Below are 19,398 nucleotides of genomic sequence, written 5' to 3' on the forward strand. Positions count from 1 at the left end.
TCTCTAGCACCACAGTTCAAAACATCAATTCTTCAGCACTCAGCCTCTTTTATGCTTTAACTCTCACACCCGTAAATGACTACCGGAAAAGCTATAGCCTTGACTATACAGACATTTATTAGCAAAGTAATGTCTCAGCTTTTCAATTGTCTAAATATGCCATAGTTTTTCTTCAACAGCAAATGTCTTAGTTTCATAGCTTCAGTTGCTGTCTGCGGTGATTTTGGAACTCAAGAAAATTAAGTCTGTCACTGTTTCCATTTTTCCCCATCTATTTGCCAAGAAGTGATGGGACTGGATGCCATGATCTTAGGTTTTTGAATGTTGAGTTTTAAGCCAGCTTTTTCACACTCCTCTTTCACTTTCACCAACAGCCTCTTTAGTTCCTCTTTGCTTTCTGCCAATAAGTTGGTGTCATCTGCATATCTGAGGTTATTGATATTTGTCACAGCAGTCTTGATTCCAGCTTGAGTTTCATTCAGCAAGCATTTTGCATGAGGTAACCACATAGAAAAATAAGCAGGGTGACAATATACAGCCTTGATATACTCCTCTCCCAATGTTGAACCAGTTCGTTGTTCCATGTCTGGTTCTAACTGTTGCTTCTTGACCTGCATGTAGGTTTCTCAGGAGGCAGGTAAGGTGGTTTGGTATTTCCACCATTTTAAGAATTTTCCAGTTTGTTGTGATCCACCCAGTCAAAGGTTTTAGCATAGTCAATGAGGCAGAAGTAGATGTTTTTCTGGAATTTCCTTGCTTTTTCTATGATCCAATGGATGTTGGCAATTTGATCTCTGGTTCCTCTGCCTTTTCAAAATCAAGCTTGAATATCTGGAAGTTCTCAGTTCGCATACTATTGAAGCATAGTTTGTAGGATTTTGGATATTACCTAGATAGCATATGATATGAGTGCAATTGTGTGGTAGTTTTAATATTCTTTCACATTGCCCATCTTTGGGACTGGAATGAAAACTGACCTTTTCCAATCCTTTGGCCACTGCTGAGTTTTCCAAATTTTCTGACATATTGACTGCAGCACTTTAACCGTGTCATCTTTTAGGATTTTATTTTATTTTATTTTTGTTAGTATTCATCTGTTCCTTTTTTTTTTTTTGTATTGGTTTTGCCATACATCAACATGAATCCACCACAGGTTAATAGCTCAGCTGGAATTGTTTCACCTCCACTAGCTTTGTTCATAATAATGCTTCTTAATGCCCAGTTAGAACTGGACATGGAACAACAGACTAGTTCCAAATAGGAAAAGGAGTATGTCAAGGCTGTATATTGTCACCCTGCTTATTTAACTTATATGCAGAGTACATCATGAGAAACGCTGGACTGGAAGTAACACAAAATTGCCGGAAGAAATATCAATAACCTCAGATATGCAAATGACAACACCCTTATGGCAGAAAGTGAAGAGGAACTCAAAATCCTCTTGATGAAAGTGAAAGAGGAGAGTGAAAAAGTTGGCTTAAAGCTCAACATTCAGAAAATGAAGATCATGGCATCCGGTCCCATCACTCCATGGGAAATAGATGGAGAAACAGTGGAAACAGTGTCAGACTTTATTTGGGGGGGCTCCAAAATCGCTGCAGATGGTGATTGCAGCCATGAAATTAAAAGACGCTTACTCCTTGGAAGAAAAGTTATGACCAAACTAGACAGCATATTTAAAAGCAGAGACATTACTTTGCCAACTAAGGTCCATCTAGTCAGGGCTATGGTTTTTCCAGTGGTCATGTATGGATGTGAGAGTTGGACTGTGAAGAAGGCTGAGCGCCGAAGAATTGATGCTTTTGAATTGTGGTGTTGGAGAAGACTGTTGAGAGTCCCTTGGACTGCAAGGAGATTCAACCAGTCCATTCTGAAGGAGATCACCCCTGGGATTTCTTTGGAAGGAATGCTGCTTAAAGCTGAAACTCCAGTACTTTGGCCACCTCATGCGGAGAGTTGACTCATTGGAAAAGACTTTGATGCTGGGAGGGACTGGGGGCAGGAGGAAAAGGGGACAACCAAGGATGAGATGGCTTGATGGCATCACTGACTTGATGGACGCGAGTCTGAGTGAACTCCGGGAGCTGGTGATGGACAGGGAGGCCTGGCGTGCTGCAATTCATGGGGTCGCAAAGAGTCAGACGTGACTGAGCGACTGAACCGAATTGAACTAATGCCCACTCTAGGATGTTTGCCTCTAGGTGAGTGATCACTCCATCATGATTATCTAGATCATTTAGACTTTTTTTTTTTTTGCTGTTCTTCTGCGTATTTTTGCCACCTCTTCTTAATATCTTCTGCTTCTGTTAGGTTCTTATCATTCTTTCTTTTATTCTGCCCATCCTTGCATGAAATGTTCCCTTGTTATCTCTAACTTTTGTGAGGAGATCTGTAGTCTTCCCCATTGTATTGTTTTACTCTATTTCTTTGTGTTGTTCACTTAGAAAGGGTTTCTTATCTCTCCTTGCTTTCCTTTGGAACTCTGCATCCAAATGGGTGTATCTTTCCTTTCTCCTTTACTTTTCACTCCTCTTCTTTTCTCAGCTATTTGTAAGTCCACCTTAGACAACCACTGTCCCTTTTTGCATGTCATTTCTTGGGGATGGTTTTGATCCACACCTCTTGTACAATGTTACAAACACCCAGTTCAGAGTTCTTCTGGCACTCTGCTATCAGATCTAATCCTTTGAATCTATTTGTCACTTCCACTGAATAATCATAAGGGATTTGATTTACATAATAGCTGAATGGCTTTGTGGTTTTCCCTACTTTATTCAATTTAAGTCTGAATTTTGCAATAAGGAGTTCATGATCTGAGCCACAGTCAGCTTCTGATCTTGTTTTTGCCGAGTCTAAAGCACTTCTCCAACTTCAGCTGCAAAGAATATAATCAATCTGATTTTTATATTGACCATCTGGTGATGTCTATGTTTAGAGTCATCTCTTGTGTTGTTGGAAGAGGGTGTTTGTTATGATCAGTGTGTTCTCTTGGCAAAATTCTGTTAGACTTTGCTTTCCTTCATTTTGTACTCTAAGGCCAAACTTTCCAGTTACTCCAGGTATCTCTTTAGTTCCTACTTTTGTATTCCAGTCCCCTGTGATGAAAGGACATTTCTTTTGGTGTTAGTTCTAAGACGTCTTGTAGATCTTTATAAAACCGTTCAACTTAACTTCTTTGGCATTATTGGTTGGGGCATAGACTTAGATTACTCGATATTGAATGGTTTGCCTTGGAAACAAATAGAGATCATTCTGTCGTTTTTCAGATTGCATCCAAGGACTGCATTTTGGACTCTTTTGTTGGCTATTAGGGCAACTCTATTTCTTCTAAGCATTTCTTGCCAACAGTAGTAGATATAATGGTCATCTGTATTAAATTTACCCAATTTCATCCACTTCATCTATTGATTTTTAAATGTCGATGTTCATTCTTGCCATCTCCTATTTGACCACTTCCAATTTACCTTGATTCATGGACCTAGCATTCCAGGTTCCTATGCAATATTGTCCTTGACAGCATTGGATTTTACTTTTACCACTAGACACATCCACAAATGGGCATCGTTTCTGCTTTGGCTCAGCCTCTTCATTCCTTTTGGAGCTACTTCTCCAATTTTCTCCAGTAGTATATGGAACACCTAATGACTTCAGAGGTTCATCTTTCAGTTTCATATCTTTTTGCCCTTTCATACTGTTCAAGGGGTTTTCAGGCTTCCCTAGTAACTCAGCTGATGAAGAATCCACCTGCAATGCTAGAGACCCCAGTTTGAGGCCTGGGTTGGGAAGATCCACTGGAAAAGGGATAGGCTACCCACTCCAGTATTCTTGGGCTTCCTTGGTAGCTCAGTTGGTAAAGAATCTGCCTGCAATGCAGGAGACCTGGATTCAATCCCTGGGTTGGGAAGGTCCCCTGGAGAAGGGAACAGCTAACTACTTCAGTATTCTGGCCTGGAGAATTCCATGGACTATATAGTCCATGGGGTCACAAAGAGTCAGACATGACTGAGAGATTTTCACTTTCACTTTCACGCAGTTCTAAAAGGAAGAGTGCTGAAGTAGTTTGCAAAATTCAGACTTAAATTGAAGAAAGCAGAGAAAACCACTAGGTCATTTAGTTCAGTTCAGTTCAGTCGCTCAGTTGTGACCAACTCTTTGCGACCCCATGAAGTACGGCACGCCAAGCCTCCCTGTCCATCACCAACTCCTGAAGTTCACTCAGACTCACGTCCATCAAGTTAGTGATGCCATCCAGCCATCTCATCCTCTATCACTCCCTTCTCCTCCTGCCCCCAATCGCTCCCAGCAACAGGGTCTTTTCCAATGAGTCAACTCTTTGCATGAGGTGGCCAAAGTACTGGAGTTTCAGCTTTAGCATCATTCCTTCCAAAGAAATCACAGGGCTGATCTCCTTCAGAATGGACTGGTTGGATCTCTTTGCAATCCAAGGGACCTCAAGAGTCTCCTCCAACACAGTTCTTTGGCACTCAGCCTTCTTCACAGCCCAACTCTCACATCCATACATGACCACTGGAAAAACCATAGCCTTGACTAGACAGACCTTTGTTGGCAAAGTAATGTCTGTGCTCTTCAATATGCTATCTAGGTTGATCATAACTTTTCTTCCAAGGAGTAAGCGTCTTTTAATTTCATGGCTGCAATCACCATCTGCAGTGATTTTGGAGCCCAAAATAATAAAGTCTGACACTGTTTCCACTGTTTCCCCAACTATTTCCCATGAAGTGATGGGACCAGATGCCATGATCTTCATTTTCTGAATACTGAGCTTTAAGGCAACTTTTTCACTCTCCTCTTTCACTTTCATCAAGAGGCTTTTGAGTTCCTCTTCACTATCTGCCATAAGGGTGGTGTCATCTGCATATCTGAGGTTATTGATATTCTCCCGGCGATCCTGATTCCAGCTTGTGCTTCTTCCAGCCCAGCATTTCTCATGATGTACTCTGCATATAAGTTAAATAAGCAGGATGACAATATACAGCCTTCACGTACTCCTTTTCCTATTTGGAACCAGTCTGTTGTTCCATGTCCAGTTCTAACTGTTGCTTCCTGACCTGCATATAGGTTTCTCAAGAGGCAGGTCAGGTGGTCTGGCATTCCCATCTCTTTCAGAATTTTCCACAGTTTATTGTGATCCACACAGTCAAAGGCTTTGGCATAATCAATAAAGCAGAAATAGATGTTTTTCTGGAACTCTCCTGCTTCTTCAATGATCCCCAGGTCCTGCTAATTGACTGACTGACATTGCAGGTCACTGATCTCCACGTCAGGGAAATTTCCCCAATGCAGGGCAGAGGTCCTGTTCCAAATTATGATTATTTTAACCCTTATATTTGGTGTGTTTTGACTACTTTTTTCTCTTGATCACATTTACAATATCTGGTAACTTTTAGTGAATACTGGACATTATGTTAAAATACTAGTCTGTAGAGGATTAAGCTAAGATTATCCTTCTGAGTGGCTTTATTTATTTATTTACTCAGTTATATTCAGGATAGCTGACATTTTTTTAATTTTTATTTTTACTTTATTTTACTTTACAATACTGTATTGGTTTTGCCATACATTGACATGAATCCACCACGGGTGTACATGCGATCCCAAACATGAATCCCCCTCCCACCTCCCTCCCCACAACATCCCTCTGGGTCATCCCTGTGCACCAGCCCCAAGCATGCTGTATCCTGCGTCAGACATAGACTGGCGATTTGATTCTTACATGATAGTATACATGTTTCAATGCCATTCTCCCAAATCATCCCACCCTCTCCCTCTCCCTCTGAGTCCAAAAGTCCGCTATACACATCTGTGTCTTTTTGCTGGCAATTTACAAATTCAATGCAATCCCCATCAAGCTACCAGCAATATTTTTCACAGAACTAGAACAAATAATTTCAAGATTTGTATGGAAATACAAAAAACCTCGAATAGCCAAAGCAATCTTGAGAAAGAAGAATGGAACTGGAGGAATCAACTTGCCTGACTTCAGGCTCTACTACAAAGCCACAGTCATCCAGACAGTATGGTACTGGCACAAAGACAGAAATATAGATCAATGGAACAAAATAGAAAGCCCAGAGATAAATCCACACACCTATGGACACCTTATCTTTGACAAAGGAGGCAAGAATATACAATGGAGTAAAGACAATCTCTTTAACAAGTGATGCTGGGGAAACTGGTCAACCACTTGTAAAAGAATGAAACTAGATCACTTTCTAACACTGCACACGAAAATAAACTCAAAATGGATTAAAGATCTAAATGTAAGACCAGAAACTATAAAACTCCTAGAAGAGAACATAGGCAAAACACTCTCAGACATAAATCACAGCAGGATCCTCTATGATCCACCTCCCAGAATTCTGGAAATAAAAGCAAAAATAAACAAATGGGATCTAATTAAAATTAAAAGCTTCTGCACAACAAAGGAAAATATAAGCAAGGTGAAAAGACAGCCTTCTGAATGGGAGAAAATAATAGCAAATGAAGCAACTGACAAACAACTAATCCTGAAAACATACAAGCAACTTATGCAACTCAACTCCAGAAAAATAAACGACCCAATCAAAAAATGGGCCAAAGAACTAAATAGACATTTCTCCAAAGAAGACATACGGATAGCTAACAAAAACATGAAAAGATGCTCAACATCACTCATTGTCAGAGAAATGCAAATCAAAACCACAATGAGGTACCACTTCACACCAGTCAGAATGGCTGCGATCCAAAAATCTGCAAGCAATAAATGCTGGAGAGGGTGTGGAGAAAAGGGAACCCTCCTACACTGTTGGTGGGAATGCAAACTAGTGCAACCACTATGGAGAACAGTGTGGAGATTCCTTAAAAAATTGCAAATAGAACTTCCATATGACCCAGCAATCCCACTGCTGGGCATACACACCGAGGAAACCAGAATTGAAAGAGACACATGTACCCCAATGTTCATCGCAGCACTGTTTATAATAGCCAGGACAGGATAGCTGACTTTAATAGGATTGAAGGGATATAATATTGATTTAGTCTTATAAGACCTGATCTATTGTATTTATCTTTACTCTTGGAATATAACTGCTCAAATATATCGGTTGAAAGACTGAGAGTATTTCCCAGATCTCTCTGTTCTTAGTGAGCCTTGAACTCTAGTTTTTCTCCCTGAATGAGATTTTTTTTTCTCCCTGATTCTTTACTTATTTCCCTCAACATTTTAAGGATAGTTTTACCTTCAATTTGTTAACCTTTCACCTTTTACTCTTAGGAATCAAGAAATGATTTTTTTTGTCGAAGTAGCATAAAGCAAGCTTCTCATTTTCTTTTCAGCTACTAAAACAAGAGCCATCCAGCATGTTCTGTACAAAAGCCACATGATATATGTTTTATTTTTATTTTTTTTGTTTTTTTTTATTTTTTAAATTTTAAAATCTTTAATTCTTACATGCGTTCCCAAACATGACCCCCCCCCACCTCCCTCCCCACAACATCTCTAGACTTCATAGTCCACATACAGTCTCTGTGTTCTCCCTCTTCCTCGTCCTCTTTCTTCTTCCTCCTCCTTGTCGTCCTCCTTCCATCTCCACCTCTTCCTTCCTTCCACATCCCTCTTCTTTTTTTCCTCTCTCTCTTCTTTCTTCTTCTCCACCTTCATCTTTTTTTATATTATTTTTCATCAATTAAAAATGTAAAAATAATTCTTAGCTTATGGACCATAAAAAATAAGCTTCATGTCTGATATGGCCCACGCTCTGAGACTGAGTATAAGGCTCACTTCTATCAGCTTCTCTATCTTGAATTTTTATACTGTGACTTCTTTGATAAGCTTGAAACTTCTGTTTTTTATTCTAAGCATCATGAAACATCTGTAAGTTCTTATTAACTGTAGTATTTTGCTCAACTTTCTGTGATGCTTCTCGACCTTCTATTTCTACAACTGTACAGAAGGGAAAAGTAGTATAAAACTTTTGACTAGGTGAGTTTTCTTTTTCTCTTAGGTCTTTGTATTTCCAAAGATAGTTGCTTTGCTAATTTTCTGATTGTTTCAACCATATTTGATATTATTCAAGCTTTCTAGTTTTTCTTAATAATGATTTGTTTTTCTTAATCGTAATGTTAGAAGTAGAAGTCCCTGCAAATAAGACATACAGATGGAAAAAAGGCACATGAAAAGATGCTTAACATCACTAATTATTAGAGAAATACAAATAAAAATTGCCATGAGATATCACATCAGTTCAGTTCAGTGGTTCAGTCATGTCTGACTCTTTGCGACCCTATGAATTGCAGCATCCCAGGGCTCCTTGTCCATCATCAACTCCCGGAGTTCACCCAAACTCATGTCTATTGAGTCGGTGATGCCATCCAGCCATCTCATCCTCTGTTATCCCCTTCTCCTCCTGCCCCCAATCCCTCCCAGCATCAGAGTCTTTTCCAATGAGTCAGCTCTTTGCATCAGGTGGCCAAACTACTGGAGTTTCAGCTTTAGCATCAGTCCTTCCAAAGAACACCCAGGACTGATCTCCTTTAGAATGGACTGATTGGATCTCCTTGCAGTCCAAGGGACTCTCAAGAGTCTTCTCCAACACCACAGTTCAGAAGCATGAATTCTTTGGCACTCAGCTTTCTACACAGTCCAACTCTCACATCCATACATGACTACTGGAAAAACCATAGCCTTGACTAGATGGACCTTTGTTGGCAAAGTAATGTCTCTGCTTTTTAATATGCTATCTAGATTGGTCATAACTTTCCTTCCAAGCAGTAAGCGTCTTTTAATTTCATGGCTGCAATCACCATCTGCAGTGATTTTGGAGCCCCAAAATAATAAACTCTGACACTGTTTCGACTGTTTCCCCATCTATTTCCCATGAAGTGATAGGACCAGATGCCATGATCTTTGTTTTCTGAATGTTGAGCTTTAAGCCAACTTTTTCACTCTCCGCTTTCACTTTCATCAAGAGGCTTTTGAGTTCCTCTTCACTTTCTGCCATAAGGGTGTTGTCATCTGCATATCTGAGGTTGATGATATTTCTCCCAGCAATCTTGATTCCAGCTTGTGTTTTTTCCAGTCCAGCGTTTCTCATGATGTACTCTTCATATAAGTTAAATAAGCAGAGTGACAATATACAGCCTTGACATACTCATTTTCCTATTTGGAACCAGTCTGTTATTCCTTATCCAGTTCTAACTGTTGCTTCCTGACCTGCATACAGGTTTCTCAAGAGGCAGGTCAGGTGGTCTGGTGTTCCCATCTCTTTCAGAATTTTCTACACTTTATTGTGACCCACACAGTCAAAGGCTTTGGCATAGTCAATAAAGCAGAAATAGATGTTTTTCTGGAACTCTCTTGCTCTTTCCATGATTCAGCATATGTTGGCAATTTGATCTCTTGTTCCTCTGCCTTTTCTAAAACCAGCCCTAACATCTGGAAGTTCACTGTTCACGTATTGCTGAAACCTGGCTTGGAGAATTTTGAGCATTGCTTTACTAGCGTGTGAGATGAGAGCATTTTTTGGCATTGCCTTTCTTTGGAATTGTAATGAAAACTGACCTTTTCCAGTCCTGTGGCCACTGCTGAGTTTTCCAAATTTGCTAGCATATTGAGTGCAGCACTCTCACAGCAGCATCTTTCAGGTTTTGAAATAGCTCAGCTAGAGTTCCATCACCTCCACTAGCTTTGTTCATAGTGATGCTTTCTAAGGCCCACTTGACTTCACATTCCAGGGTGTCTGGCTCTAGGTGAGTGATCATGCCATCATGATTATCTGGGTCTTGAAGATCTTTTTTCTACAGTTCTTGCGTGTATTCTTGCCACCTCTTCTTAATATCTTCTGCTTCTCTTAGGTCCATACCATTCTTTCCTTTATCGAGCCCATCTTGCATGAAATGTTCCCTTGGTATCTCTAATTTTCTTGAAGAGATCTCTAGTCTTTCCCATTCTGTTGTTTTCCTCTGTTTCTTTGCATTGATCGCTGAGGAAGCCTTTCTTATTTCTCCTTGCTATTCTTTGGAACTCTGCATACAGATGCTTATATCTTTCCTTTTCTCCTTTGCTTTTCACTTCTCTTCTTTTCACAGCTATTTGTAAGGCCTCCCCAAACAGCCATTTTGCTTTTTTGCATTTCTTTCCCATGGGGATTGTCTTGATCCCTGTCTCCTGTACAATTCACGAACCTCCATCCATAGTTCATCTGGCACTGTATCTATCAGATCTAGTCCCTTAAATCTATTTCTCATTTCCACTGTATAATGATAAGGGATCTGATTTAGGTCATACCTGAAAGGCCTAGTGGTTTTCCCTACTTTCTTCAATTTAAGTCTGAATTAGGCAATAATGAGCTCATGATCTGAGCCACAGTCAGCTCCCAGTCTTGTTTTTGCTGACTGTGTAGAGCTTCTCCATCTTTGGCTGCAAAGAATATAGTCAATCTGATTTCGGTGTTGACCATCTAGTGGTGTTTGCTATGACCAGTGTGTTCTCTTGGCAAAACTCTATTAGCCTTTGCCCTGCTTCATTCCGTATTTCAAGGCCAAGTTTGCCTGTTACTTCAGGTGTTTCTTGACTTCCTACTTTTGCATTCTAGTCCCCTATCATGAAAAGGACATCTTTTTTTGGGTGTTAGTTCTAAAAGGTCTTGTAGGTCTTCATAGAACTGTTCAATGTCAGGTTCCTCAGCATTACTGGTTGGGGCATAGACTTGGATTACTGTGATATTGAATGGTTTGCCTTGGAAAAGAACAGAGATCATTTTGTAGTTTTTGAGAGTGTGTCTAAGTACTGCATTTTGGACTCTTTTGTTGACCATGATGGCTACTCCATTTCTTCTAAGGGATTCCTGCCCACAGTAGTAGATATAATGGTCATCTGAGTTAAATTCACCCATTCCAGTCCATTTTAGTTTGCTGATTCCTAGAATGTTGACATTCAATCTTGCCACCTCCTGTTTGACCACTTGTAATTTGCCTTGATTCATGGACCTAACATTCCAGGTTCTTATGCAATATTACTCTTTACAGCATTGGACCTTGCTTCTATCACCAGTCACATCCACAACTGGGTATTGTTTTTGCTTTGGCTCCATCCTTTCATTCTTTCTGGAATTATTTCTCCACTGATCTCCAGTAGCATATTGGGCACCTACCGACCTGGGGAGTTCCTCTTTCAGTATCCTATCATTTTTGCCTTTTCATAGTGTTCATGGGGTTCTCAAGGCAAGAACACTGAAGTGGTTTGCCATCGCCTTCTCCAGTGGACTACATTCTGTCAGACCTCTCCACCATGACCCTCCCATTGGATGACCCCACACAGCATGGCTTAGTTTCATTGAGTTAGACAAGGCTGTGGTCCATGTGATTAGATTGACTAGTTTCCTGTGATTATGGTTTCAGTGTGTCTGCCTTCTGATGCCCTCTCGCAACACCTACCATCTCACTTGGGTTTCTCTTACCTTGGACGAGGGGTATCTCCTCATTGGCCACCCCAGAAGGACAGAAATGGTGTGGAGATAACAGAAGCTAAAGTTATTAAGAAGAGTTGGTAAGAATACACAGAAAAACTGTATAAAAAAATCTTAATGACCCAGATAAGCACGATGGGCCAGATAAGCACGATGGTGTGATTACTTGCCTAGGGTCAAACATTCTGAAGTGTGAAGTCAAGGAAGTCTTAGGAAGAATCACTATGAACAAAGCTAGTGGACATGATGGAATGACAGCTGAGTTATTTCAAATCCTTAAAGATGATGCTGTTAAAGTGTTAAATTCAATACACTAGCAAATTTGGAAAACTCAGAAGTGGACATAGGACTGGAAAAGTCTGTTTTTGCTCCAATCTCAAAGAAAGGCAATGCAAAAGAATGTTCAAACTACCACATAATTGGACTTATTTCACATGCAAGGAAAGTCATGCTCAAAATTCTCCAATCTAGGCGTCAACAATACATAAACTGAGAACTTCCAGATGTACAAGCTGGATTTAGAAAAGGCAGAAGAACCAGAGATCAAACTGCCAACATCTGTTGGATCATAGAAAAAGCAAAATAATTCTAGAAAACCATTGACTTTTGCTTCATTGAGTATGCTAAAGCCTTTGACTGTGTGGATTGCAACAATCTGTGGAAAATTCTTAAAGAGATGGGAATACTGGGCCACCTTACCTGCCTCCTGAGAAAACTATATGCAGGTCAAGAAGCAACAGTTAGAATCAAACATGGAACAATGGACTGATTCAAAATGGGAAAAGAGTACATCGAGGCTGTATATTATCACCCTGTTTATTTAACTTATATGCAGAGTGCTTCATGAGAAATGCCCACCTGGATGAAGCGCAAGCTGGAATCAAGACTGTTGGGAGAAATATCTATAACCTCAGATATGCAGATGACACTCCTCCCAACCTTTATGGCAGAAAGAAAAGAGGAACTAAAGAGCCTCTTGATGAAAATGAAAGAGGAGAGTGGAAAAGCTGGCTTAAAACTCAACATTCAAAAAACTAAGATCATGGCATCCAGTCCCATCACTTCGTAGCAAATAGATGAGAAAACAATGGAAACAGTGACAGACTTTATTCTTTTGGATTCCAAAATCACTACAGATGGTGACTGCAACCATGAAATTAAAAGATGCTTGCTCCTTGGAAGGAAAGCTATGACAAACCTAGAGAGCATATTCAAAAGCAGAGACATCATCACTTTGCAGACAAACATCCATATAGTGAAAGCTATGATTTTTCCAGTAGCCATGCATGGATGTGAGAGTTGGACCATAAAAATGGCTGAGCACCAAAGAACTGATGGTTTTGAACTGTGGTGCTAGAGAAGACTCTTGAGAATCCTTTGGACTGCAAGGATATCAAACCAGTCAATCCTAAAGGAAATCAACCCTCCATATTTATTGAAAGGACTGATGCTGAAGTTCCAATACTTTGGCCACCTTATGCTAAGAGATGACTCACTAGAAAAGACCCTGATGCCGGGAAAGATTGAAGGCAGGAGGAGAAGGGGACGACAATAGAATGAGATGGTTGGATGGCATCACCTACTCAATGGAGATGAGTTTGAGCAAGCTCCAGGAGATGGTGAAGGACAGAGAAGCCTGGCAAGCTACTCCATGGGGTTGCAAAGAGATGGACACAACTGAGTGACTGAACAATAACAGCAGCCACTACGGAGAACAGTACAGAGATTCCTTAAAACACTAAAAATAGAGCTACCATTTGACCCTGCAATCCCACTCTTGGGCATATACTAAGATAAAAACATGTTTCAAAAGGATACATGCATCCCTATATTCGTTGCAGCACTATTTACAATGGCCAAAACATGGAAGCAAACTAAATGTTGCTTCAGCAGTTCAGTTCAGTTCAGTCGCTCAGTCATGTCTGACTCTTTGCGACCCCATGAATCGCAGCATGTCAGGCCTCCCTGTCCATCACCAACTCCTGGAGTTCATTCAGACTCACATCTATCGAGTCAGTGATGCCATCCAGCCATCTCATCCTCTGTCATCCCCTTCTCCTCCTGCCCCAAATCCCTCCTAGCATCAGACTCTTTTCCAATGAGTCAACTAACTCTTCCCATGAGGTGGCCAAAGTACTGGAATTTCAGCTTTAGCATCATTCCTTCCAAAGAAACCCCAGGGCTGATCTCCTTCAGAATGGACTGGTTGGATCTCCTTGCAGTCCAAGGGACTCTCAAGAGTCTTCTCCAACACCACAGTTCAAAAGCATCAGCAGAGGAATGTATAAAGAAGATGTGGTGGATATATACAGCAGGATATTACTCAACCATTAAAAAGTATGAAATAATTCCATTTGCAGCAACATGGATGAATCTAGAGATTATCATACTGAGTGAAGTCAGAGAAACAGAAATATCGTATAATATCCTTTATATGCAGAATCTAAAAAGAAATGATATAAATGAATTTATTTACAAAACAGAAACAGACTCATAGACTTAAAGAATGAACTTATTCCTCCATGAGGAAGAATGTGGAGAAGAGATAGTTAGGGAGTTTAGGATCGACATATACACTCTGCTATATTTAAAATGGATAACCAGCAAGATCCTACTGTAGATCACAGGGAACTTTGCTCACTGTTATGTGTCAGTCTGGATGGGAAGGGAGTTTGGGGAAGAATGTATACATGTATATGTATGGCTGAATCCCTTTGTTGTCCACCTGAAATTGTCACAACATTGTTAGTAGGGTACATTCCAATATAAAATAAAAAGTTCAAAGTGCAAAAAATAAAGAAGTGGAGGTCCTTACAAATCAGTTTGGGTACTGACAGGTTGAAGGAGGAAAAGAAGTTTGAGAGAATTAATACTGAGTGAAATACATTTTCTCGGTGAAATTTAGCTAAAATGTGTAAAGTGTATGTGGATTGTTAACAGAATGAAGATTTTTCCATGTATTTTTATTTTTTAATTAAATAGAGTTGATTTACAATATTGTGTTAGGTTCAGGTGTACAGCAAAGTGATTCTTTTCTGTTACAGGTTATTGCATGATAGTGGATATATTTTTCTGTGCCATGTCTTTGTTTTTTGTTTATTTAACATTTCAAGGTGCGTCTCTCTTAATCGCATACTCCTAGTTTATTCCTCCCCTTTCTTCTTTGGTAGCCATACGTTTTTGTTTTTGTTTTTGTTTTGTCTATGTGTCGTTTCTGTTTTGCAAGTTCATTTGTAGTATTTTTTAGATTTTGTATATAAGGGATATCATAGTATTTACTTTTGTCTGACTTCATTTAGTATGATAGTCACTAGGTCCATCCATTTTGCTGTAAATGGCATTATTTCATTCTTTTTATGGCTGAATGATAAAGGATTAATATTCTTTATCCATTTATTTGTTGATGGACACTTAGGTTTCTTCTGTGCCTTGGCTATTATGAATAGCAGTGCTATTTACATTCAATTCAGTTCAGTCACTCAGCCGTGACCAACTCTTTGCGACCCCATCAACCACAGCATGCCAGGCCTCCCTGTCCATCACCAATTCCTGGAGTCCACCCAAATCCGTGTCCATCCAGTCGATGATGCCATCCAACCAGCTCATCCTCTGTCATCCCCTTCTCCTGCCCTCAATCTTTCCCGGCATCAGGGTCTTTTCCAATGAGTCAGCTCTTCGCATGAGGTGACCAAAGTATTGGAGTTTCAGCATCAACATCAGTCCTTCCAATGAACACCCAGGACTGATCTCCTTTAGGATGGACTGGTTGGATCTCCTTGCAGTCCAAGGGACTCTCAAGAGTCTTCTCCAACACCACAGTTCAAAAGCATCAATTCTTCGGCACTCAGCTTTCTTCACAGTCCAACTCTCACATCCATACATGACCACTGGAAAAACCATAGCCTTGACTAGACAGAATCTTTTTGGCAAAGTAATGTCGCTGCTTTTTAATATGCTGTCTAGGTTGGTCATAACTTTCCTTCCAAGGAGCAAGCATCTTTTAATTTTGTGGCTGCAATCACCATCTTCAGTGATTTTGGAGCCCCCCAAAATAAAGTCTGACACTGTTTCCACTGTTTCCCCATCTATCTGCCATGAAGTGATGGCACCGGATGCCATGATCTTAGTTTTTGGGACATTGGGATGCATTTGTCTTTTTAAAATAGAGTTGTCATCTTTTCTGAATATATGCCTAGGAGTGGAATTGCCGGATCGTATGGCAACTCTATTTTTAATTTTTAAAGGAACTTCTTTACTATATTCCATAATGGCTACATCAATATACTTTCCCACCAACAGTGTAAGAAGGTTCCCTTTTATCCATACCCTCTCCAGCATTTATTGGAGAAGGAAATGGCAACCCACTCCAGGATTCTTACCTGGAGAATCCCATGGACAGAGGAGCCTTGCAGGCTATAGTCCAGGGGGTCACAAAGAGTTGGACACGATTTAGCAATTAAACCACCACCTCCAGCATTTATTATTTGTAGACTTTTTGAAGAATAAAATTCTTAAGTTAAATGGTCAAACCTTGTCAGAGCTATTGCAGGAATGGAAAAAAAAATATTAGGCAAGTAAAATTATTTGGTTTGCCCTCTCTAAAATCCATAGTTAATGATCTATATTGCATGTTCAACCCATGATCGGTATTATGTTCTCATTCCAGGTGATCTGAAGGCCTATTTGGTGGGTAATAAAAAATGCATTTACTCATGCATTATTGCATTTTCCATTGAGGTTAATGGAAGTGAAAATATAGTTAAATTTTGGTTCAACAATGAGGCATACCATTCATCACCATTATCTCTGGCTGTATTAGACAATGTTATTTTTATGTCACTTTCTGGCCCTGATGCTTCCATTACAGTCATCAACAAACCTCAGCCTGCACGTTCCGCTTTTGGTGGACCTGAATATTCGTATGTATACTTTTTTCATTGAACTTGAAGTTTAAGCTTTAAATAGATCCCTTCTTCCCTTTCCAACTGTGTATTTTATTAAAAGTTAATTTAAAAGTGAATTAAAATAGTAAAATAGCTGCTAATAATAATATAATTTATAATAAATTCATAATTAAATTTATCATTAGAAATAAATATTTCCCACTGTATTGCTTTACCAATGTGTCCTCTTTATTCATTCTTTTGTAGAGCAATGACAGGAACACAAGTAGCCTTAAATTTGTATTTTGGTGTGAGTATTCTTGTCAGTGGCTTTTGTCTCCTGACGGTGAATGAGAGAGTCACTAAGGCAAAGCACATTCAGTTTTTGAGTGGGGTTTATGCCCTTAATTTCTGGCTCTCTGCTCTGCTATGGGACTTCCTCATCTTCTTCATTTCCTGCTGCTTACTATTGGTGAGTGTCACACCAAGTATTTTAAGAGTTCATTTTCTGTTAAACACCAGAGGATTCTTATATGGCTAATATTAATTTAAATATACATCTCTCAAGAAAGATAAAAGTTCTTTGGCTCATACTTTGTGGAATGCATCTCATAGTGAAATTTTTCTATTTTCTATTACTTTTTAATAAAATATTACTGTCTGCTGAAACATAAAGGTGTCTCTTGATCTGGCTTCTTATCTGCTTTCTCTCCCATATGTAGTCAGCCCAAAGCTTCTACAATTATTGAAGGATATAATATGCACACTAGAAGACCAGTCCCATATTGAACAAAACAAATACTTTAAAATTTTTCCTTCTGGTCCTGGTGTTTTCCCATCTTATTATCTGTTGTAATTATTTATTATAAAAGAGATCTTATGCTCTGTTTTTACAGTTTCCCTCAAGAGATTTTTTAATTTTATGCCATCAACTGTTTAAATCTTATGTTTCTGTTTTTGGATATTTAAATGTTGAACAGATAATGAAGAGCTATTGAAACTTTTATTACTAAAAGCAAAATTAGGAGGATTTTTGGTCTGTTTATGCTTGTTGCTTTCCTCTCTCTTTATACCTGGTGTCTTCTCCACAGCCATATTTCTATCCTATGAGAAGGTCAATGAGCCACTGCTATGAAAGTTAAAACAAATCTGTTTGTTTAAGAGAGATGTACTGGCTGTAGAGCTGGAATGTTGTAACTTTTGGTTCTAAGGAATAGCTAGGCTACTACATGTTTAAAAAGTAAAAGGATTAGAGGCTTAAGGTGGTATGGAGAGCTCCAGGGTAGAGAGAAAAACCTGACGTTTTTCTCTTTGTCATATGCACTACTGTAGCCAAGGGGCTCAATGCTACCTTCCTCTCATGGTTTGCAGATAGCCACTTACCAACTTTTTGAGGCCACTAGTTATTTTTGTTACTACATGAACTAACTGGGGGAGCTAATGCAGATATTACCTCATGCGCCATAATTTCCCTCCTCCATTCGCTGCCAATACTTACTCCTCACCCTATGCATACATTGCACAAATTCTAAAACTTACTTATTTTAAAAAATTTCCGATTGCTTTAGCTACATTCCACAGCTATAATATGTTATTTTATAAATCACTAATTTCCAAATATTTTCTAATTTCTAAAATACCTTTGAACTGTGAGGTTTTCTAGAAATGTATGATTTTATTTCTAAGCAGTTTGAAAGTATATTCATAGCTTAATACCACTTTTCTTGGAGATTATATGAATATTTTCAATTATTTGAAATATATTTCATGATCCAGCATGTGGTAAAAATTTTATAAATATTTTATGTGTATTTGATAAGAAAATATACTTGTGATTTCCAAAGGGGAGAGATAAGAAGGGAAGGAAACATTAAGATTTTAACAGATACAAACTACTATTTACAAATGAGATAAACAATAAGGATATACTGTATAGCATAGGGAATTATAGGCATGGTAATAACCTGTAATGGGTACAATCTGCAAAAATACTGAATCACTGTGCTGTACATTTGAAACTAACATAATATTGTAAATAAACTACACTTTAATAACAAGACTTTGTCTCCCACTGTTATTGAGGGCATTATTCTATGTAGTCAATTTTGCTCATTGAGGGGCTCTTCTCACTACTGTTACTGACATTTTCAGTCAGTTCAGTTCAGTCACTTAGTCATGTCTGACTATTTGCAACCCCATGGACTGCAGCATGCCAAGCCTCCCTGTCCATCACCAACTCCTGGAGTTTACTCAGACTCATGTTCATTGAGCCAGTGATGCCATCCAACCATCTCATCCTCTGTTGTCCCTTTCTCCTCCCACCTTCAATCTTTCCCAGCATCAGGGTCTTCTCAACTGAGTCAGCTCTTCACATCAGGTGGCCAAAGTATTGGAGTTTCAGCCTCAAAATCAGTCCTTCCAGTGAATATTCAGGACTGATTTCCTTTAAGATTGACTGGTTTGATCTCCTTGCAGCCCAAGGGACTCTCAAAAGTCTTCTCCAACACCATAGTTCATTTACCTACTTGTTTCTATTTTCTGTAACATTTTGATATAGTTTGAAATTTTGCTTCATGTAATTTTCTTTGTGGAATGGGTATATTGATGTGTGCATACATATTTAGATTTGTATTTTCCTGGTGGGTTAACCCTTTTATCACTGTCATTTTCCCCTTTTCAATGTACTGATATCCTAGCCTTAAATTATACTTTTTTGGCAATAGCATAGCCACTTTGATCATTGTTTTTTTGGTATATTTTTCCATCTTTTTATATTCAAATTTTCTGGGTCTTTATATTTAAAGTATTTATATAAAGTTTGTGGGGTTTTTTTCAGGCTAACAATCTAGCTTGGTACATTCTAAGAAGTTTGGGCTTATGGCATCATCTTATTTTTTTCCTATTTAAATAATCTATTTTTATTTCCTCTTTCTCCCTTTTTTCTGCTCTTTATTAACTTGTGTTAATGCTTCTTTTAGTGACTGCCTTAAAAATTAACACACACATTTGGTTAATTACAAGCTATTGCTTTTACTACTTCTCTAACAGTG

The 19,398-nt window shown here is 39.0% G+C and overlaps 1 protein-coding gene across 1 annotated transcript in view; it reads left to right on the top strand.

The window, feature by feature from the left end:
• Window positions 1–19,398, top strand: part of LOC138428860 (phospholipid-transporting ATPase ABCA3-like) — a 248,510-nt gene that overhangs the window by 162,107 nt on the left and 67,005 nt on the right. Inside the window, exons 17-18 of the mRNA XM_069569793.1 lie at window positions 16,132–16,384; window positions 16,616–16,820. Coding sequence (XP_069425894.1) covers window positions 16,132–16,384; window positions 16,616–16,820 — 458 coding nt within the window. The remainder of the gene's footprint in view (window positions 1–16,131; window positions 16,385–16,615; window positions 16,821–19,398) is intronic.

This window comes from Ovis canadensis, chromosome 24, assembly GCF_042477335.2.
Source record: "Ovis canadensis isolate MfBH-ARS-UI-01 breed Bighorn chromosome 24, ARS-UI_OviCan_v2, whole genome shotgun sequence".
Classification (NCBI taxonomy): domain Eukaryota; kingdom Metazoa; phylum Chordata; class Mammalia; order Artiodactyla; family Bovidae; genus Ovis; species Ovis canadensis.